The sequence below is a fragment of the Mytilus californianus genome, unplaced genomic scaffold (assembly GCF_021869535.1).
Source record: "Mytilus californianus isolate M0D057914Y unplaced genomic scaffold, xbMytCali1.0.p SCAF_15, whole genome shotgun sequence".
Taxonomy (NCBI): Eukaryota; Metazoa; Mollusca; class Bivalvia; order Mytilida; family Mytilidae; genus Mytilus; species Mytilus californianus.
This window is the reverse complement of record NW_026262637.1, coordinates 5851488-5876292: the sequence shown is the minus strand read 5'-3', so window position 1 is coordinate 5876292 and position 24805 is coordinate 5851488. Positions and strand designations below refer to the sequence as shown.

At 32.4% G+C, this 24805-nt stretch overlaps 1 protein-coding gene across 2 annotated transcripts in view; it reads left to right on the top strand.

The window, feature by feature from the left end:
* LOC127725256 (activating signal cointegrator 1 complex subunit 3-like) overlaps positions 1-24805 on the top strand; it is a 245930-nt gene that overhangs the window by 130060 nt on the left and 91065 nt on the right. For both annotated transcript variants that reach the window (XM_052232125.1, XM_052232124.1), the window contains exons 33-34: positions 23109-23229; positions 24279-24411. In XM_052232125.1, coding sequence (XP_052088085.1) covers positions 23109-23229; positions 24279-24411 — 254 coding nt within the window. The remainder of the gene's footprint in view (positions 1-23108; positions 23230-24278; positions 24412-24805) is intronic.

Sequence of the window (24805 nt, the reverse complement as noted above, 5' to 3'; positions counted from 1 at the left end):
ACGAATCAATTTTTTTCCCAGGAGTTATGCCCCTTTGAACTTATTTGTCCAATATACTACTGCAACCTTTTGTCATCGCAACTCCTCTGAAACCACACCACAGAATTTCATGAAACTTTGTAGATAATAAGGACATACTATGTAGATGTGCATATCAACAGGAAATTACGATTCAATTTTTGTCGAGCCTGCGACTTTTGTCGCAGAAAGCTCGACATAGGGATAGCGATCCGGCGGCGGCGGCGGCGGCGTTAGCTAACTTCTTAAAAGCTTTATATTTTAGAAGATGGAAGACCTGGATGCTTCATACTTTGTATATGGATGCCTCATGTTACGAAGTTTCCGTCAGTCACATGTCCAATGTCCTTGACCTCATTTTCATGGTTCAGTGACTACTTGAAAAAAAAGTTCAGATTTTTTGTAATGTTAAATTCTCTCTTATTATAAGTAATAGGATAACTATATTTGGTATGTGCGTACCTTGCAAGGTCTTCATGCCCGTCAGACAGTTTTCACTTGACCTCGACCTCATTTCATGGATCAGTGAACAAGGTTAAGTTTTCGTGGTCAAGTCCATATCTCAGATACTATAAGCAATAGGTCTAGTATATTCGGTGTATGGAAGGACTGTAAGGTGTACATGTTCAACTGGCAGGTGTCATCTGACCTTGACCTCATTCTCATGGTTCAGTGGTTATAGTTAAGTTTTTGTGTTTTGGTCTGTTTTTCTTATACTGTATGCAATAGGTCTACTATATTTGGTGTATGGAATAATTGTAAGGTGTACATGTCTAGCTGGCAGGTGTCATCTGACCTTGACCTCATTTTCATGGTTCAGTGGTCAAAGTTAAGTTTTTGAGTTTTGGTCTTTCTTTCTAATACTGCATGCAATAGGTCAGCTATATTTGGTGTATGGAATGATTGTAAGGTGTACATGTCTAGCTGGCAGGTGTCATCTTACCTTGACCTCATTTTCATGGTTCAGTGGTCAAAGTTAAGTTTTTGAGTTTTGGTCTTTTTTTCTAATACTATATGCAATAGTTCAACTATATTTGGTGTATGGAAATATTTTATGATCTATATGTCAGTCACGCAGGTTTTATTTGACCTTGACCTCATTTTCAAGGTTCATTGCTCAGTGTTAAGTTTTTGTGTTTTCGTCTGTTTTTCTTAAACTATAAGCAATAGGTCAACTATATTTGTTGTATGGAAGAATTGTTAGCTGTACATGCCTGCCTAGCATGGTTCATCTGACCTTGACCTCATTTTCATGGTTCATTGGTCAATGTTTAGTTTACTTGGTTAATGTTAAGTTTATGTGACAGTTGTAATAAAGCTTTATATTTAGGACTATCAACATAATATCAATGATTAGTAAAGAAGGCGAGACATTTCAGCGTGTGCACTCTTGTTTTTCTAGGAGTTACGCCCCTTTGAACTTATTTGCTTCAATGTACTTCTGCAACAGTTTGTCATCGCAACTCCTCTGAAACCACACAACAGAATTTCATGAAACTTTTTAGATAATAAGGACATACTATGTAGATGTGCATATTGACACGAAATTATGATTCAATTTTTTTTTCTTACACTTATTTTATTTCTCCAATGACAATGTGGGGACGTGGGGTATGTGAGCGCGCTCACTAAGGTTCTTTAATTGATTTTAAATTGATTTCATTTTAAATATACCTTGTCATCAAATTCTCTTGTGATAAATGAGTGAGATAAGTTTTAACATATTATAATTTTTGAATTCCTATGATAATTTGGTATTTATCAAACTTACAACACTATCTATAATACTTTTTTTTAAATCTGATAGTGGACTTATTTATAAGATATAACAGTTTAAACATTATCTTTTTAAAATGGGAACGTCTGGTTCATTCCCAAATAGTCAGGTTCCCATTGGATGTCAGCTCTGTCAAGGCAGAAATACAATTCAGTGGAAATGTGTGAACTGTCAGCTTTTAATGTGTAGCATTTGTAAAGATATCATTCATCTCAGGATTGCTAAAGACCACAGAATTATAAACATTAAGGATATTGGAGAATTAGATGCAGGAGAAAGTTTTAACTTTAGTGACGTGCATTGTAATAAACATTCTAATCAGGTTTGCTGCTCGTATTGCAGTACTTGTAAAACAGTGGTCTGTGTGAAATGTGTAATGACCGTACATAATGGACATCAGTTTGTGGATGAAGAGGAAGTTCTAAATAAAAAGAAAAAGTTATGGGAGGGTCACAAAAATGCAGTGACAAAACTAGGTGAACTGTCTATGGCAGAATCTAAATTGAGAAAGATAAGAGAATCAGAGGATGCCATGTATAATAAATCAAAAGAAAATATTGAGAATAGATCAAAGAATGATGGGGATCAGTGGTCTGAAAAACTTGTTGAATTAGATGAGAAAAAGCAATCAATTAATCAGGGAATTGATAGAGAATTAAAAACATTGACAGAGAAAAAGAAAAGTATCAGAAGGTGATTAATGTTGTAGATGTAATTAAAAGTTCTAAAGATTTCTGTCAGTTCTTTGAAAAGTTTGATGAGTTGATTACTTCATTGAATTGTGATATTGAACAATTTAAGTCAAACATTGGATTTATATCCGACTTTAATGAAGGAGAATATTTAGTGAGTGAATTTAGTCAGCTAAAAACAAATGATTCAGGAGCTAAAATTAGTTTTAAAGTTGTCAAACAGTATACTACAGATATTAGAGTGGTTGGATTTCTAAACGTGTTACTTGACCAAACACTATTGATATCTGACAATCAATCAAAAGTACTGCAACATGTGAAATTAGAGGGAACCAGTGTCCAAGTGATAGCTAACTTTAATATCAAGATATTTGATATGGCAGTCAGTCCTTCAGGAGACATACTTGTATCAACTTCTGACACAAGGCTTAAAATATTTAACATTAAGACTGGTGAGATAACAGATTCAGTATACAATGTACATCCTTTAAAGGCACGTTTCATACATGTAACTAAAGATCATAGAATCATTATAGGGGCCAAGTCTCCAGGACCAGTATTCCCTGCCACAGGAAGATGTGTTGTGATAGTCATGGATGAGGAAGGGAAATATCTGAAGGAGTATGAACATGACAGTAACAACAAAACATTTTTTACATACCCCGTTTCTATAACCACTACCAATCATGGCAATATTATTGTAGTGGACTTGGTAAATGCTGAATTGAGAGGTAGAGTGGTGGTGTTAGGACAAGGAGGAGATGTCATACAGATATACTCCGGTCATCCTCATATCAACACTGAAAGGAAACCATTTAAACCTGTAAATTTATTAACGATGGTATCAGGGAGTATTATTGTTACAGATCTGGACATTGGTACATTACATATTTTGAATAACTGTGGACAGATAATTACATTCCATAATCTCTTTGACATAGGAATTGAACATCTATATTCTCTTGCTTTGTGTTCATCAGGACATTTATATATTGGATGTACCTGTGGAGTAAGAAGCCCTGAAACCTACAAGGCAAAACTTTATGAGTTAGAATATTTGGAATCTAATAAAGAAAATGTTTAGTACTTGTAGAATTATAAAAATAAACTACATATTGAAATATTGTATGTTATGATGCATGGAGCATAATGGAAGAAGTAGCAATTGAAATTGGAATATTTCATTATCATTTGATGCCTTTTTGTTAAGCCTGCAGCTTTTTTGTTTTGAAAACAAGATCTAGAGATCCTAGATTCCATCAGGGTTGTTGTCAACATTTAGGTTCAGTCTGCCTCAGAGGTAGAATTCTGAAATTTGGACAGAAGCTTTTTTATGACCAAAAGACAGTATCCAGAGAAAAGTATTTTTCTCTACCCATTGTGCTGAACCTCATAATGGTTAATAGATATAAGAAGATGTGGTATGAGTGCCAATGAGACAACTCTCCATCCAAGTCAAAATTTATAAAAGTAAACCAGTGAGTCATTTTCAACATATGTAAAAGATCCCTGCAGTATGAAGTAAATTTCTTTTATGAACCACCACCCATCCTATCTAAACAAATAATGTTGCAATAATTTGTACCTGTACATATTTATTCAGAGTCATCTGTAGAGAAAAACTATTATAAATCAGAAATCACTCAAAAATGTAATAGAAAATCGAGAATTTGTTTTCAAGTTCTGATTTGATGAATTATTTTTACTTACCAGTCAAGGAATATGTTGAAGGCCGTACTTTGACCTATAATTGTTAACTTTTTATACCTAGTGACTTCGATGGAGAGTTGTCTCATTAACACTCATACCACATCTCATTACTTACCAGTCAAGGAATATGCATTAGGATTATCTCCCTTACAACGTTCTCATAACTCGCAACACCTGGATTATTTCAAACATCTACCTATCTTTGATCCTCCGGGTGTCAGTCCTCCTCAGATTATCGGCGGGAACAAAATATTCCATATACAAAAATGATTGATAACTGGGGATGAGGTAGGATTTGACTATTAAGTAGAAATAATTCATAAAATTAGAACTTGAAAACAAATTCTCAATTTTATATCATATATATTTTTACTTACCAGTCAAAGAATATACATTAGGATTACTGCTGATTTCATTGCAGTCTGAACCTAAGAAGGAGTGTTATATAAATTATCGCACCTGAAGAGACTTTCTACAAAACACATCTAACCGAAAACTTCTTCTGTGATTCTAAGTCATTTCAAACTTCATAATCAGTTCAAATGTAGTTCATAGTTAAAAACACATAAAATGCTTCCACCCACTTCAAATAAGTAACAGAAACATGCTGAGCAACTTGCCGAAAGTATAAACTTAGTCTATTTTCTGTAACACATTTACATCTAATTCAAGCAAATAAAATCTACTGAAGGTAGATTCTGAGTTCCAATCTGCAAATTATAAGATCGAATTAAATGACGCTCCTTTAAAGAATGCCCAAGTAGGGCCATTAGCTTTTGTTGCATGTGCATGTATTTTCTGTTTCCCTGATTCAGAGTCAGAATAAGCTTGTTTTATAATTTGAACAATCCAGTGTGAAATGGTTTGAGAAGTACCTGGTCTGTGAGGTTCACATAAAGCAAAAATTAATTTCCCTCTTTGGTCTTCTTGTAATTTTTTTCGCAATGGTTTTGTTTTATCTAAATATTGTATAAACATTTCCGTGGATCTAAAGAAGTATTTTCAGTATATGTAGGTACAAAGGTTTTCACTCCAAAATGTTTCTCCCTATCCTGCTTGGCTAGGCCATGTCTTATAATAATTCCTATAGTTTGTTTTCTCATGGAGCTTTCATCTGTTCTTAGTGCCTGCAGATCGCTACATCTCCTGCAAGTAGTAATAGCTGTTGAAAATGCAGTTTTCAAAGTCAAATCTTTTAAACTCATTTGTTCTGTAGGTTCAACAGGACTATTTTCTAACATTCTTAATACTAAGTGCAAATCCCTCTCTGGTAGTTGCTTAGCAACTGGTGGTCTAGTATTGGAAACACCTTTAATCAATCTAACTATTTGAGGTTTTTATCCAATTTGGAGATTATCTATTGGAGGTAATACTGTGGACAACATTGATCAATATCGAGGCAATTGCTCTGTATTGCAAACCTCTATCAAATAAATATGTTAAAAAGTCGACTTATCAAACATGAATTTGTCAAAATTACTTTTTTTAAAAGCCAAAAAATCTTTGTGATATTGATTAATTATTTAAAATACATGTGTATTTTGCAACAAATAATTTGTTTTGAATGTGAGCTTTGTCTCATAGTTCACTTCTCAATGATGTAATAGGGCTAGTGAGTGTAATATTTGTTGATAATAATGGATTTTCAGCACATTTTTATTGGGGTAAAGATTGCATGAATGTAATCAAAACCCTTATGTGGCTGGCTTGATAGTTCCAAATTTTATCACTACTTTTGAGATACTCAAAATATAGTGCATTGATCATAACATTATATACATCCTATCCATGAACATTTCCTGAAATTTATCAATGAAATATATGCTCAGATATTCAAGTTAAAAAATAATGTTATACTTGTCAAGAAAATTACATAACTTGTACAAGGTGCAGGAATCTAATATCTGTTCTAAAAATAACAATGATGTCATTGTTAAAGTAATCTTTAAAATTGGAGTTATCTTCCTTTTTTCCATAATTGTAGTTGAATCAATTGCTTTATACAATGCCAAAAACAAAATTTAATTTTACTTCCCACTGATAAAGTAAAGCACTTTGATTATAAAATATTACTAACATAATTCAAAAATTATGTGGACCTTTCTTGCAACTGAGCAAAGTGAATTGGCCAATGCTTCACATTTTGTTCAGCAGCTGATATTTTACATAATTTTTTGGGCAAAAAACCAAGTAATTTATTTAGCTCACTAATTCTGGTATACATTTTTAGTTCACATGGCACAAAAGGCTTGTGTGAGCTTTTGCCATATCTTGGCATCTGCCGTTTGAAGTCTTTCCGTTGTTTGTCGTTGTCCCATAACTTTCATCTCTTCTGAAACTACTGTGCCAAATATAACCAAACTAAATGACCACAATCATCATTGGTATATTTAGTTTACAAATTGTGTCCAATGACACTGTCTACCAACCAACATGGCCGTCATGGCTAAAAATAGAACATAGGTTAAAATTTAAGTTTTGTCTATTATATTAAAAACCACTGTAGATAGAGAAATCTGACAGGCAAAAATTATCAGAATTATAAGATCTACCTTTACCTTCTGTCTATTCACATCAGCCTCTGAGTTTGTCTCACCTCAATGAAGTTGTGAAAGTGAGACTTAAGCATGCTGTTTTTGGTGGCAAAGGAGGCTGCAATAATTTGTTACAAGTTTGCGATTAGGTCATTTTAAAGGGAGTGCCCGGTCCCCTTACAATGACCTAATCACAAACTTGAGGTAAGTCATTGATATTTGGTATGCAGTTTGAGAAGCGTTTGCACATCTATTTTTCTTGGAAATTATTTGGCCCTGCTCCCTCAGTCTTGATCTGTTGACTTTAAAACATTTGTTTAGTTTAAACATTAAAGTGTCTGATTAGGTCAGTTTGAGAGGAACCCCTAATGGTTAGTCGATGATATATTTCTCAACTTTCTAAATATGCATCAAATATTTGTTACTGGACTCAAAGAAAGTAACAATTTATAGATTTTGTTTTCAATTGTTTGTAATTGTAGTGTATTCATCACATAATTGAATAATTATATTCACTTTCTACAGAAAAACGAAAAAAAAAACATGTGACTTTTTTCTTAAATCCCTCTGATATATATATTGAAGTTAATTAGTGTCAGAAAACTTATTTGAGTAAATCTCTCTACTTCTTTCATATTTCTATAGTCCTGCATTTTACAAGATTTTTATTTCAAAACAAAATATGAATGTGGAAATGCAAAAAAAAAATAATGGCAAGCCTAAAGTAAAAAAAAAGACTTGCTGTTTTGTAGGTATTTTTATAGCCCCAGCTTTCTAAAGGGGGTGGTACATGGTGTTGTAATATTTGTTTGTTAATCCTTCTGTCCCACTTTTGCATCTGCAATGGCTTGACAGAATTATGTGAAACTATCACAGTATCTTACTCACATGATGTACTTTTGCACAATAAATTTTGTCATCATCTAAATGATTTTTATACGACCGCAAAAATTAAAAAATTTTTGGTCGTATATTGGTATGACGTTGGCGTCGTCGTCGTCGTCGTCGTCCGGCGTCGTCCGAAGACACATTGGTTTTCGCACTCTAACTTTAGTTTAAGTGAATGGATCTCCATGAAATTTTACCATAAGGCTCATTACCACAAAAGAAAGGTTGGGATTGATTTTGGGGGTTATGGTACCAACAATTAAGGAATAAGGGGCCAAAAAGGGGCCAAAAATAAGCATTTTTGTAACTTCCAGACATAACTTGTGTGTTAGTGTATGGATCTCTCTGACATTGTACCACAAGGTTCCATATCACAAAGGGAATGCTGGGATTGATTTTGGGGGTATTTGCCTCAAAATTTTAGGAATTGGGGGCCAAAAAAGGGGCAAAAAACAAGCATTTTTCTAGTTTCATGATAATAACTTGTGTGTAAGTGTATGGATCTTTCTGAAATTGAAATACAAGGTTCCATATCACAAAGGGAAAGCTGGGTTTGAGTTTGGGGGTAATTGCCCTAAACGTTTAGGAATTTGGGGCAAAAAAACAAGCATTTTTCTAGTTTCCAGACAATAACTTGTGTTCAAGTGTATGGATCTCTCTGAAATTGTACTGCAAGGTACCATACCACAAAGGGAAGGCTGGGATTGAGTTTGGGGGTGATGAATCATAAGGGGGTTCAAAAAATTTTGGGTTTTTTTTTTTTTTTTTTTCCTTTTTTTTTCTTTTAAAATTTTCCATTTTAAGTTGGTTATTTCTGATTTATATTTAAAAGCAAATAATATTGATATGGTAGGAGATACACACCAAACAGGATGTGTAAATTATTATATAATAAGTATTGTGCAATAGCAAGAAATTTTCAATTGCACAGTATTGCACAATAGCAAGAAATCTTCAATTGCACAGTATTGCGCAATAGCAAGAAATCTTCAATTGCACAGTATTGCGCAATAGCAAGAAATATCCAATAGCACAATATTGCGCAATAGCAAGAAATTGTCAATTGTACAGTATTGCGCAATAGCAAGAAATATTCAATTGCACAGTATTGTGCAAAAGAAGATACTTCGTATAAATTGCTTATTTCTTGACCAATTTCAATGGGGTTTTATTCTTGAATTCTTGGGGTTCTTTAATATGCTGAATCTAACCATGTATTAAGTTTTTGGATTTTGGGCCCCGTTTTTAAGTTGGTCCACATTTTGAGGTCCAAAGGGTCCAAAATTAAACTTTGTTTGATTTCATCAAAAATTGAATTATTGGGGTTCTTTGATATGCCGAATCTAACAGTGTATTTAGATTCTTAATTTTTGGTTCCGTTTTCAAATTGGTCTACATTATGGTCCAAAGGGTCCAAAATTAAACTTAGTTTGATTTTATCAAAAATTGAATTCTTAGGGTTCTTTTATATGCTGAATCTAAACATGTATTTAGATTTTTGATTATGGGCCCAGTTTTCAAGTTGGTCCAAATCGGGGTCCAAAATAAAACTTTGTTTGATTTCAACAAAAATTGAATATATGGGGTTCTTTGATATGCTGATTCTAACCATGTATTTAGATTTTTGATTTTTGGGCCCCGTTGTCAACTTTGTCCACATTGAGGTCAAAAGGGTCCAAAATTAAACTTTGTTTGATTTCATCAAAAATTGAATTCTTGGGGTTCTTTGATATGCTGAATCTAACCATGTATTTAGATTTTGGATATTGGACCATAATAGGTGAATGTCCAATTTAAAATTTTTAAGTTCTTAGACCACATTCATTCTCTGTCAGAAACCTATGCTGTGTCAAATATTTAATCACAATCCAAATGCAAAGCTGTATCAAGCTTGAATGTTGTGTCCAAACTTGCCCCAACTGTTCAGGGTTCGACCTCTGCGGTCGTATCAAGCTGCGCCCTGTGGAGCATTTTATTGAGGTTTACTTTAAAATACAATATTAATGCTATTGTGCATAACCTATATTGTTTCTTTTTCAGAATAATTTTTGGGGTTTCCCTTACACTTTAAGCATGATATTTGCCTTTGCTTTTTTTGGGGATTACCTATTTTGTATCTGCAGCTCTTCCTTAATCCCTTATTACAATTTATTAAAACTTTCTTACAATCTTAAGGATGTCATTTTGTGCCCCACCGTTTTTTTTTGTGTTTGGATCAGTATCATTTTCAGGGTTTCCTTCAAAATTGTTTTGGGTCATTGACTTTGCAAGGGGCAAAAGGTGTGATGTTGTGGGCCATGGTCCCAGTACCTGTTGTGTCTGAATTTTTCTTCATCAGTGATCAGAAGTCCATTCTAACATAACACAGACATAATCATTCATTATTGCTCTTCTTTGCTGGGAATGCATCAAAATTTAGTTTTTAGCATACAAGACTATTTATGAATATTGCATTTGATAATGTGACTTAAGGATGTATTCTTCTGACGTTTCAGTCTTGTTGAAATCTCGTTTGGGAATTATTTCCAAAACATGTGATACAAGTGGAAAATATCAATGAGTTTAAAAAATATTATAATCAAACTAAACTATGTGAAAAAATTGTGTACCTACAATAAGTATGGTAGTTTTTGAGTAATAAAATTTTCAATTTTTATAAGCAATCCGGTCAGTGTCATCAGCCAAAATGTTGAGAAAATGGGTGAAGTGTACAAGAGAAATGATTCTACTAAAAATATGTACAGTCCATATCAATTTTTTCTTTTCAAAATTCTAAGATATGTATTTTTTTCAATCATTCATAACAAAGAAGTTTATATAATATGCTTTTTGTTCTAAAAAAAAGAGAAAAATACCAAATTTACAAAAATTACAGCATGGTCAATTTGACACGAAAAAGCAACAAAATTTTATAAAACTTTCTTATATTAACACCTACCTATAGTTTTTTAAGTTAAATTTTATTCAGATTGGTCCACTTCATCTTCAGTGAAAGTATGAAAAAAAGTTTAATTGTGAAACTGTTTTTCATAATAATTATTAGCCCAAAAATGGGTAAAAATTAATGAAAAATGGGAAAATCATTAAAAATGGGGTACTTTCAAATGGCCGTAGCAAAAAAAGAAGTGCACCACCATATGATTTTTTCTTCATCAATTACTTTCTTACAGTCAAATAAACCCAAAAATCAGATTAAGAAAAAAAGTTTAATTCTAGAAATTTTTGTACATCCTTAAGTGAGATAATTTGATATTGTGTGTCAGGTTTTGGATAACATTCACAACATCAATGCTATAAAACAGAGTTATCTTTCTTTGTTAAAAAATGAGTAATCCATCTTAAGTAAGAATTCTATTGTATAGATATGTAAGATTTCAGAGAATGTAAGTTGGTTTGATAAAAATTTAAAATAAATTCTGCTCTCCATGCCAATAGGCTAGTTCAGGAAGTAAGAAATACATAGACAAATACCCAAACTTAATGATAGGTGCTTACACAGGTATTCAAAACATTTGGTCTATATTATCTCTGAGAAATAATTTAAAAACATGTTAAACATTATATCTATATCTTTCTCCATATCAATACCAAATACTAGTGAATTTCTGAAGTAATCATCCCCTATAAATTTCATAAAAAAAACTAGGTGGTCCTACAAACACACTGGAAAACAAAAGGATCTCCCTAACCTTTTCTCTTAAACATAGAATTTCACTTAAATCATACTGCTTCTTACAAAACTGCAAAACAAAATCCTTTTTTCTATCTTATCCAGTTGACAATGTTAAATACAAGAATTATTTGTAGGTCAAGGTCAAAGTTACTAAACAACAAAAATATAGAAATTTAATTAGATAACTTGTTTCGGGATGTATTATATGGGACTGCTACCTTTTTTGGATATGTGACACATATAATAAAAGGAAGATCACTATTGATTTTATTGCCCCACCTACGATAGTAGTAGGGGCATTATGTTTTCTGGTCTGTGCCTCCGTCCGTCCATCCGTCCGTCCATCCATCTGTCCCGCTTCAGGTTAAAGTTTTTGGTCAAGGTAGTTTTTGATGAAGTTGAAGTCCAATCAACTTGAAACTTAGTACACATGTTCCCTATGATATGATCTTTCTAATTGTAATGCCAAATTAGAGTTTTGACCCCAATTTCACGGTCCACTGAACATAGAAAATGATAGTGCGAGTGGGCAGGTTAAAGTTTTTGGTCAAGGTAGTTTTTAATGAAGTTGAAGTCCAATCAACTTGAAACTTAGAACACATGTTCCCTATGATATGATCCATCTAATTTTAATGCCAAATTAGAGTTTTGACCCCAATTTCACGGTCCACTGAACATAGAAAATGATTGTGCGAGTGGGGCATCCGTGTACTATGGACACATTCTTGTTAAACCATAATTTGTATGAAAATGAGGGGTTTATGAGCTTGCTCCTTAAAGGTTGTTTTATTTTTATAAGTCCCCTATCGGCAAAGCCAAAGGGGACTTTAGGTTTGCACTCCATCCCTCTGTTCATCCTTCAGTCCGGCAAATCAGTTTTCCACACTTTTTTTCTTCGTGTTTGCTAAGATACAGTAATCATACGAATTTGATATTTGGAATTCTCTAAGAATCGCTTATTCAGTATTAGCTTACCTGGCCTAATTAATGTCTGTAAACTTTTACTAAATTTATTTTCCTCTGAAGATAACTAGGCCAATTGGAAGCAAATTAGACCATATTCATCCTTTGGGTTTTAAGTTTTAATAATCTTACCTGCCTACCAGCTTAAAATAAGACAATGGGTTACAATGCATGGATTGTCTATTATCTTGAAATAAGTAAGCGAAAGAGCATTTAATCTGCAGGACAAAATCTACAAGTAAGTCAATCTGGCTGAAATGTTCACTCAATTTCTTATAGAAGTTTTGCCTTTGTGTTGATTTTTGTCGAGCCTGCGACTTTTGTCGCAAAAGCGAGACAAAGCGATCCTACAGTCCATCGGCGGTGGCGGCGTCCACAAATATTCACTCTGTGGTCAAAGTTTTTGAAAATTTTAATAACTTTCTTAAACTATCCTGGATTTCTACCAAACTTGGACAGAAGCCTCAGTTTATGATCATAAGATAGTATCCAGAAGTAAATTAAAAAAAAATCCTGTTTATCCGTATTTTACTTATAAATGGCACAGGCACTTGTCTCAGAATTTTTTTTTTCCTATATACCTTAATAATAACTGTCTTAAAATATCCTGGATTTCTATCAAACTTGGACAGAAGCTTGTTAATGATCATAAGATAGTATCCAGAAGTAAATTTTGTAAAAAAAAATCCTTTTTATCCATATTTTACTTATAAAAAATAAAAAGTAAAATCACAAAAATACTGAACTCTGAGGAAAATTCAAAAAGGAAAGTCCCTAATCACTATAAATGGACTTAGTTTTTCTGCCAGTTAACATTACATTCACTCTGTGGTTAAATTTTTTAAATTTTAATAACTTTCTTAAAATATCCTTTTTTTTGTACCAAACTTGGACAGAAACTTGTTTATGATCAAAAGCTAGTATCCAGAAGTAAATTTTGTAAAAAAAAAATCCAGTTTATCCGTATTTTACTTATAAATGGACTTAGTTTTTCTGCCAGTTAACATTACATTCACTCCGTGGTTAAAGTTATAAAAATTTTAATAACTTTCTTAAACTATCCTGGATTTCTACCAAACTTGGACAGAAGCTTGTTTATGATCAAAAGCTAGTATCTGGAAGGAAATTTTGTAAAAAATTATTTCCTGTTTTTCCGTATATTACTTATAAATGGACTTAGTTTTTCTTCCAGTTAACATTACATACAGTCTGCAGTTAAAGTTTTTAAAACATTTATTAGATTCATGAACCATCCTTGATGTTTACCAAACTTGGACAGAAGCTTCTTGCATTCAAAAATAGTATCTAGAGGAAAATTTTTAATTACTTTTTTTACAGTTATCATTCAGATTCAGTCTGAGGTTAAAGTTTTTCTGTTATCAATAACTTTGTCAAACCTTCATGGAATTTTATGAAATCTGGACAGAAGCTTGTTCATGACCAAAATACAGTATCCAGAGCAAAATTTTGAAGATATTTATTTTCATTTTTTCATATTTTGATGATAAATGGACATAGTTTTTTTTTTACAGTTAACAAGTTGATACAGTCTAGGGTTAAAGTTTGTTACTCATCAAATACTTTGTCAAACCTTCATAGAATTTTATGAAACTTTGGCAAAAGCTTTTTTATGATTAAGAGATAATGACTGATGCAAAGTTTGGAAAATTTATTTTCATTTTCAGTATTTTTCTGATAGATAGACTTAGGTTTTTACAGTTAACATTTACAGACAGTCTGGTATTAAATTTTTTTGACATGATAAGTTTGTAAACCTTCATGGATTGTTATGAAACTTGGGCACAAGCTAATCTTCAAGACCAAGAAAGAGCATCTAAAGAAAAAGTTTGATTTTTTTTATGCCCCCGCTGTAGTGGAGGTGGCATTAAGTTTTACCCTTGTCCGTCTGTACATTCTTTCATCTGTACCTCCCAAAATTGGTTTCCGTTTTCTTAACTTTAGTTTGCCTCTACCAAATGTTATGAAACTTATACACAATGCTTATTACCACCAAACATAGATCAAGTTTGAATTTTGGTGGCGTCACTTTTACTGTTCTAGAGTTATGCCCCTTTACAAATGGTAAAATTGCTAAATTTTTCGTTTCCGTTCTCTAACATTAGTATCCCTCCACCAAATGTTATGAATCTTATACACAATGTTAATTACCACAAAACACAGATCAAGTTCAAATGTTGGTGGCGTGACTTTTACCGTTCTAGAGTTATGCCCCTTTACAAATGGAAAAATTGCTGAATTTTTCGTTTCTGTTCTCTAACTTTAGTTTGCCTAAACCAAATATGATGAATCTTATACACAATGCTTATTACCACATAACACAGACCAAGTTTGAATTTTGGTGGCGTCACTTTTACCGTTTTAGAGTTTATAATGCTCCTTTACAAATGGAAAAATTGCTAAATTTTTCGTTTCCGTTCTCTAACTTTAGGTTACCTCAACCAAATGGTATGAAACTTATACACAATGCTTATTACCACAAAACTCAAATCAAGTACTAATTTGGGTAGTGTCACTTTTACCATTCTTGAGTTATGTCCCTTTATAACATTATATGCAAGCTGGGGAATCATCTGTGTCCCATGGACACAGTCCCCATTTATTTAAATTCTGTATTTTACTGATAAATGGACTCACTTTTTAAGTCAACATTACACTTTTACACTGACAGTAGCAATAGTAGGTGAAACACAGGGTTCCGCGGAACGCCTTAGGATTTTTTTTTTTTAAAGTTTTGTGTTTTGTGGAAAATAGAAAATTTGTCGATAAATACTTTCAGAGTATGTGTACCTTTTTTTGTTCAGTGTATATACTGTACAACTAAAAACTTAGGCATTATTGATTTCATATTGATTTCATATTGATTTCATATTGATTTCATATTGATTTCAGTTAGAATTATACCTTGTTATCAAATTCCAAAGTGATAAACGAACAGATACCTTTTTATATAGCTATGATCATGCATAATCCTTTGATGACCTTTTGCCAAACTTACCAACTTTTCTATAACACTTTTTAAACAGCAGATAGTGAACTTATTTATAAAGAAAATTCAAAGGTTTTCATTTTCAAATGGGGACAGCAAGTTCAGTCCCACTTAGTCAGGTTTCCATTGGATGTCAGCTCTGTCAAGGCAGAAATACAATTCAATGGAAATGTGTGAACTGTCAGTTTCTAATGTGCACCAGTTGTAAAGATAATATTCATCTAAGGATTTCTAAAGACCACAAAATTCTTAACATTAAGGATATTGGAGAATTAGATTCAGGAGAAAGTTTTAACTTTAGTGATGTGCATTGTAATGAACATTCAAATCAGGTTTGCTGCTCGTATTGCAGTACTTGTAAAACAGTGGTCTGTGTGAAATGTGTAATGACAGTACATAATGGACATCAGTTTCTAGATGAAGAGGAATTTCTGAATAAAAGGAAGAAGTTATGGGATGAACAAAAAAGAGCACAGAAAAAATTATATGAACTGTGTATGAAAGAAGCAAATCTAAAAATGATAAAAGAATCAGAAGTTAGAAAATATTTTGAAGCAAAACAAGAAATTCAAAAACAAGAAACAAACAATAAGTGTTCTGAAATACTTTTTAAATTAGACGAAAAAATGCAATCAGTTAATCAGGGAATTGATAGAGAATTAAGAAACATAGACAGAGAAAAAAGAAAGTTTCAGAAGGTCACTGATGTTGTAGACGTAATCAAAAGTTCTAAAGATTTCTATAACTTCTTAGAAAAGTTTGATGAGTTGATTACTACTTTGAATTGTGATATTGAACCATTTAACTCTAACATTGAATCTTTATCTGACTTTAATGTAGGGGATCTTATAGTCATTAATTATGGTCAGAAAAAATCAAAAGATTCAGATGCAAAAATCAGTTTCAAAGTAGTTAAACAATATACTACATATATAAGAAAGATCATTTCCCTGACCGTGTTAATTGACCAAACACTATTGATATCTGACAATTCATCAAAAATAATTCAACATGTGAAATTAGAGGGTACCAGTGTCCAAATGATAGCTAAATTTAGCAAGAAGATATATGGCATGGCAGTCAGTCCTTTAGGTGAAATACTTGTATCAACTTCTGACACAAGGCTTAAAATATTTAACATTAAGACTGGTGAGATAACAGATTCAGTATACAATGTACATCCTTTACGGACAATTGTCATACATGTAACTAAAGATAATAGAGTAATTATAGGGGCCAAGTCTCCAGGACCTATATTCCCTGCCACAGGAAGACGTATTGTGATAGTCATGGATCAGAGAGGGAACCATCTAAAGGAGTATGAACATGACAGTAACAACAAAACATTATTTACACACCCTGATTCTATAACCGGTACCAGTAATATCTTTGTAGTGGACTGGCTAGATGATAAAGGTAGAGGTAGAGTAGTGGTGTTAGGACAAGAAGGAGATATCCTACAGATATACTCTGGTCATCCTCATATCAACACTGAAAGAAAACCATTTAAACCTGTAAATTTATTAACAATGGCATCAGGAAGTATTATCGTTACAGATCTGAACACCAATACTTTACATATTTTAGATAACCATGGACAGTTAATTACATTTCATAATCTCTTGGACATGAGAATTAAACTTCCATATTCTCTAGCTTTGTGTTCATCAGGACATTTATATATTGGATGTAGCTGTGGAGTAGGAAGCCCAGAAACCAACCAGGCAAAACTTTATCAATTAGAATACTCTGAAATTAAATAAAGAACAAGTTGAGTGCTTTTAGAAAAGTGCAAATAAATGGCATATTGAAATATTTTGTGTTTCTTTGCTTTCAGTTGGATGAAAGAATCAACAAATGAAATTGGATTATTTCATGATTACTATATGAGTCCTATTAAACATATGAATTGGTCAAAATTACTTTATAAACGCCAAAAATTCTTTGTGATAATAACTAATTACTGTCAATTGAGAAATTATTAAGTGCATTTATTATAGGGATTTTTGAAGAATAAACTAAAAAACAAGTTTAATGATTGTGATTTTAACAAAAGCTAAATACGTATGTATAAGGTATCAGAATGCAAGTTGTTATTATTGACATACTCAAGGAGTTGCATTATTCGCATTAATAAAAACCTTGTAATAATTTCTGAATTTACAGTATATAAAATGCATATGTATCATTTAACAAATAATTTATTTTGTCTCCTTTTTCACTTCTAAATGTTGTAAGAAGGGTAGTGTGCTTAATATATGTTGATTAGTGGATTTTAATCACATTTTTATTATAAAATATTACCAACCTTATTCAAAAACTATGTGGACCTTTCTAGCAACTGAGCAAAGTGAATTGGCCAATGCTTCACATTTTGTTCAGCAGCTGATATTTTACAATATTTTGGGCAGAAAACCAAGTAATCTGTTTAGCACACTAATTCTGGTATACATTTTTAGTTCACCTGGCCCAGAGGGCTAGTGTGAGCTTTTATCATCTCTTGGCATTTGTCATCCATGGTCCTCCCTTTACTTATTCAAAGATCATCATCTCTTCTGAAATTACTCAGACAAATTAAACCAAACTTGGTCACAATTATCTTTGGGGTATCTAGTTTAAAAATTGTGTCCAATGACCCGGCCTACCAACCAATAGTTGACATAGAGCCTGTTGTTCAGTGGTTGTCGTTGGTTCATTGTCTGTCATATTTGTTTTTCGTAAATTGTTTTGTTATAAATTAGGCCGTTAGTTTTCTCAATTGAATTGTTTCATATTTTTCATGTCTTGGCATTTTATAGCCCACTATATATACGGTATGGGTTTTTCTCATTGTTGAAGGCCGTAGGTTGCCTTTTATTACTTCAATCCACTTCATTTTAACTTTGGTGGATAGTTGTCTCATTGGCAATCATATCATATCTCCTTATTTTTATATAGCTCAAAACAGAACATAGGGGTTAAATGCCAGTTTTGTCTCTTCATCTTAAAAACCACTATAAATAGAGAAAATCTGATAGGCAAAGAAAATCAGAATGAAAAGATCTACCCTGTCTATTCTCATAAGCCTCTTGTTTGTCTTGCTTCTAAAGGAGGCTTCAATAATAAAATTACCTAATTACAAACTTGAGGTAAGTCATTGATATGAGTTATGCAGTTTAAGAAGCATTTGCACATCTCTTTTTCCTGGAAATTATTTGGTCCTGCCCCCTCAGTCATGATCTGTTGACTTTAAAACTTTTGTTTAGTTTAAACATTAAAGTGTCTGATTAGGTCAGTTTGAGGGGGACCATTAATGGTTTAAGTCAATGATATTTGATGTGAAATTGTTTCAGCATTAACACATCTCATATCCATGGAGGTCATCTGGTCCCTACCCCTTGGTCATGAACTGCTGACTTTGAAACACTTTTTTGGACTTTACCTTTTTCAAGAACACTGAAAGTCAAATATTTGAAAGCGATGGATGTATAAGTATCAAATCACAAGAAGAGTTATATGACAAAAAGGGACCCAAAAATAATAGCAGATGCATCAAAGGTCTGAGTTGAACTTTGCCTGAGGGAGTTGAAACCTTAGTTTCTAAATAATGTCTAAATTCACAAACAAATATGTAGTTTAAGGATTGTTTCAATGCTAAACATGGAAATTTCAAAGAAAATCCACAGCCTTTCCCCTTGAGCCTTTATTTTTTACTTTTGGGTTCATAATTAATAGAAAAGGTATTACTGCATGCAGTGCTAGCAATGATTTCCCTTAAAGAAGATTTTAAATAAAGATATAAGATAAAACAAGTACAAATATTGACCTATTCCAGCACACCTTCTAGGGTGCGTTCAACTTTAGTGACTCAGCACAAGGTTTTTCTCAAGCCTGCAACGGAAGTCGCAGTATGCGAGACCTAGGGATTACAATCCGATGGCTATGGCAGCGTAAACTATTTGTATAAAGCTTTATATTGCAGAAGGTAGTAGACCTGGATGCTTCATACCATGTATGCAGAAACCCTATGTTACCAACTTTGTGTCTGTCATATGTCCATTGTCCTGATTTTCATGGTTCAGTGACGTCGCGACTGCTTTAAAAAAAGTTACATGTTTTTTTCTTAAATGAAATACTCACTTATTATGAGTAATAGAATAACTATATTTGGTATATGGGTTCCTAGCAACATCTACATGTTCGTCAGGTAGGGTTCACCTGACCTTAGTCTCATTTCATGGATCAGTCATCAAGGTAAAAGTTACATGGTCAAATCATATCTTAGATACTATAAGCAATATGTCAACTATATTTCTTGTATGGAATGATTGTTAGGTGTACATGTCTAATTGGCAGGTTTCATCTGACCTTGACCTCCATTTTATGGGTCATTGGACAATGTTAAGTTTTTGTGGTTTGGTCAATTTCTCAGATACTATAAGAAAAAGGTCAATTATATTTGGTGAATGGCAAGATTTTAAGGTGTACATGTCTCACAGTCTGTCTGGCAGGGTTCATGTGACCTTGACCTCATTTTCATGGTTCATTGGTCAATGATAATTTTTCATGGTTTTGTCAGTTTATCAGATACTATAAGCAATAGATCAATTGTATTTGGTGTATGTAATGATTTTAAGGTGTACATGTCTCTCTGGCAGGGTTCATATTACCATGACCTTATTTTCATGGTTCATTGTTCAATGTTAAGATTTTATGGTATGATCTGTTTCTCAGGTACTATAAGCAATAGGTTAACTGTATATGGTGTTTGGAATGATTGTAAGGTGTATGTGTCTATCTGGCAGGGTTAATCTGACATCGACCTCATTTTCATACAACATTGATAATGTTAGGTTTATGTGATAATTGTTTTAAAACCTTCTTATTACAGATTTTCGACATAAATTCAATCATAAGTAAAGCAGGCAAGACATTTCAGCATGTGCACTCTTGTTCTGATTAATCTCTGTAATAAAGTCTGTGGGTTTTTTGTAAAAATCTTGGCTTGATTTGACACAAAATCCTCATTTTCTGTTAAATGCAATGAAACAATAATTATTTTTGCTGTGAATGATGTTTCCTTTTGGCATATAAACAAAATGGCACGTCTATTGTATTCAATATTTTTCCTGTTTTGATATTATTGCACCTTGAAAATTTAGTAATACACAGGCCTACAGAAAGGTCATAAACCTTCAGAAAAGTATGTTATAAATTATATTAATACCGAAGCACTGACTACTGAGCATATGATACCTTCAGGGAGAAATAGTCCACTAGCAACAATATTGACCAAGTGCTAAAAAAAATGAAAATATTACTTTATAAATTTACAAGGTTACAAGGGTAATGGTCACCTATGGACATTATTTTTCAAATTACAAAGAAACTGTCAGAGATACAGAGAATCTAAAGAATGGAAAATGTACTACATGGCAAGACAAATCAAATGAAGTATAGGATGAGTCCCAAGGGGTTATCCCTTACCTTGTCATTGGAAAATGTTCAATATGATTTAAATCCTAACTAGTAAACCATATACTGGAGATTCATTTATTTTTGTTGGTACCAATTTTGGTGGATTTTTCATGGATATTTAATTTCATGGTTTTCCAACAAACTATTCTAGTTTTTCGGGACAATAACTCAAAAATGCTTTGAGCAGTTTTTGTGACACTTTGGTGGCTTGTTTGTATCTATTGAAATAAGTTCCTTATTGTTTTTTTATAAATTTCTGAAATGACATTGCAGAGTAATGGAACTTTAATGGTAAAAAGGCGGCAGGCATATCATGCGTTCATGGCACAACTCTTTATTAGTCCGCTACCGACGAAGTCGTAGGGGACTTTAGGTTTGCACTCTGTCTGTCTGTCCGTCTGTCCGTCTGTCCCTCTGTCCGTCTGTCCATCCGTCAGTCCGGCAAATCAGCTTTCCACACATTTTTTCTTCGTTCTTGAAGATATTGATTTGATATTTGGTATATAGTTTTAGCATGACAAGTTATAGATCAAGTTTGAATTTTGTTCCGGTCTGATGATTTAGTCTAGAGTTATGGACCATAACTCTGGACCATATCTAATGTTAGAGTACTATGTTAAACCATATTTCTGTACAAAGGGAGATAACTCATTTTTTAAAAGACATTCTTTGTTAAATTATTTGAAGAATTTTTTGGCAGGTTTGTTTGTTATTTAGTATAAACTAATTTTCTGAATGCTATATATATAAAAAAAAATTATGAAGAGAAATCCTTTAATTAGATAATAATCTATTTTTATTAATGTATATATTTCAATACATTACAATGTGTAGATAAAAGTTGTTGACATTTTATAGATAAGTTACAAATCTATATTAGTTTGTGACAATTGAAAGAAAAAATATTTAGAACTATTAATTATATTTGATTATAATTTGAAAATAGATATACACTGTATTACATCATATCTAATTTAGAGAACTATAAATCATATCTAATGTTTTTTTCATCATGCTTATAAGATATTGATTGATAATTGGTATATAGTTTTATCATGACAAGTAACAGATCAAGTTCAAATTTTTGTTTCTGTCTAATAATTTTGTGCAGAGTTATGGTCCTTGGACTTGAAAAATTCACTCATATAATCAGTTTTCCACACTGTTTTTAGTCATGCTTGAAGATATTGACATGATATTTACTTTTTGTTTACACCATGACAAATTATAGAACAAGTTAGCTTTTTGTTCCAGTATAATGAATTTTTACCAGGTAGGGGACTATGTATTGCCATGCAATACTCTCAGAATGCTTGTTATATATCTGTTTCAAAAGTTTCTAGTTGATCTTTGGAAGTGAAAATGCTGCTACTTTTTTTTTTTGAAAAAGTTTTAAATGAGTAACAAATTTCATTAGAAATCCAAAGTACTGCCCAATTATGCATGAATACTTCACCTGTAATGAAAGTTTTTGACGGATTTTTAAAGTTATTGCCTGTTATCTTAAAACTGTATAAACATAAAAACTCATCAGTAATACAGGATCAACAAATATATCAGCATGACAACCTTGTGAAATCATCATTTGATTCCTTATAGGAGCTACTGTCATTGAATAAGGACAAGTATTCACCACCTGTAGCACTTTTGTCTATAATCTTGAAAATTGTAAATGACAGATAGAGACAGATATAGAAACCTTTCTGTATATTCCATATGTAATATATGAAAGGTTTGTAGATCAGTGTGTTATCATCTTCAGTCACCAGTAATCACCCACTTTCACAGTATTTTACTCCAACCCAGCAAGCATGCTTTTTATCTGGCCTAAGTTATTAAGGCATAGCAGTCATACATTCCTCTTTGTCCACACTGGCCCATCAACATTTAATTACAGTTTGTGGTTAAAGATTTTTTAGTCACCAATAACTGTCAAACTTTTATTGGTATTTATGAAACTTAAATAGTAGCCAGGGGCAGATCCAGGATTTTTGAAAGTTGGGGCGCAATTCAGTTCTATGAAATGGATTATTTACCGTTCAGCAAGCGAGGAGAATTATTTTTGAATGATTTTATGCTAAATAATCAAATAAATCGTGAAAGAGAGGGGAAAGATACCAAAGGGATATTCAAACTCATAAGTCGAAAACAAACTGACAATGCCATGGCAAAAAATGAAAAACGACCAAAATGACAAACAGTATACAAAACACAACAAATAAATCTAAAGATTGAGCAACAGGAACCCCACCTAAAAACGGCTTAAATAGCTTAAAGCACCTAAGCATGGGAGTAAATTTTACAGTTTACATGGTATTTTTTAGGTGCTAAAAGCTACGAATACTTTAGTATAGGGAGTAAATTTTGTGTTTGAAAATGTATTTTTCAGGTGCTAATTGCCACCAGTACTTTAGCTTGGGGAGTAAATTTTCCTGCTCACCTGGTGGTTGTTAAAGGAACAGAATTTTATGATGGGAAGACCAGAAGATATGTTGACTTCCCTATTACAGGTAAATTATAGAATCATTATTGGAAATGTGGAAACCAAAAATATGATAGTTGCTTGATTCATGAAGGTGCGTCTTTGATTTTCAAATTTGAAATGTTTTAGCTGAAATGTTGAGCCTATAATTAAAGCATTTAAAGTTCATAATTTATAAAAACATGAAAGTGTGGTATGATTGCCAATGAGACAGCTATCCACCAGAGACGAACTGATGTAGATGAAAGTAACCATTGGTCACCATACATCATTTAACCATGAACAAAACCTATACCATACAACAAGCTATATAAGGGACATCAAATTTCAAAATATAATACTCTTCATTCTTATTTGCCTATTTCGCCCCATCAAAATGAAATATGCAAAAAGCAAATAATAAATAAGACAATCTGATATTAGACTGCTTAAAGGTTATTGATATATAAAAAGTATATCATAAAATTGTGTGTAGAAACAATAAAACAAATGAAAAAAATGTCCCGAATTTCAGTCCTCACTATCTAGAGCAAAATAGCAAAGGACCAAACTTTGCTGATTTTGATCTTTTTTTATTACACTCCAAAAAACTTTCTTAAGTCTGTAAAGGCTAAAGAGAGATAAATCTGATTAAAAATAAAAGTACCATATTAAAAAAGCTACAAAATGTTAAATGCAATTTATAGCTTGGATGTTCAAATGTCAACTGCAGAATAACAACGGTTAAAAAAAACCAAACAAATCAGAAATATAACTTTAAAATAAAAGCGATTTCAGTTTATCAAAATGATAAATATGTTCATAAGCTTACCTGAATAATGACAAATCAATAACATTTATATTATTTTGCCAGAGTTTTGCCTGTTTCTGCCCGTATATATTCTGTATTTGCCCAACAAATTATTTTTAATGATGCAAAATCAGGGATGATTGAGTGAATGAGATTAAAAGTGTTTGATTTTGAATGATATTAATCAAGGAGAAGTTACAGTATTCTTGTATGGAAGAAGTCAACTTGAAGAATGGGAGACAACTCTGGTGTTCTTAACTTGAATTTTACTTTTGATATGTTTTCAGATGTATTACAGATGATGGGTAGAGCAGGCAGGCCTCAGTTTGATGACCAGGGAAAGGCTGTTATACTCGTCCATGATATAAAGAAACATTTCTATAAAAGATTTCTGTATGAACCTTTCCCAGTGGAGTCCAAGTAAGGAAAATGAATTAGTGTTCTAGGGGAGAGATTTGTACATGAAATAGCGAGACTTTATAGTTCAATTTCAAACTATCAGCAAACGATCTCAGAACTAGCCACACATGATAAAATTCAACATTATCAAATATATATGAAAACTAATAGTGTTCATGCTAACTGTCAATGTATCAGAAAACTAATAGTGTCCATGCTAACTGTCAATGTATCAGAAAACTAATAGTGTCCATGCTAACTGTCAATGTATCAGAAAAAACAACAACATCATACTTCATTGTACTTAACATATTAAAAAGGGAGAGAACTCAGTGAATGTGGACCTCAGTGACAAAAGCTCATCTACATAACATCATCTATAAAGTACAGTGTAAAATAGAGATGTCCTAGTTAT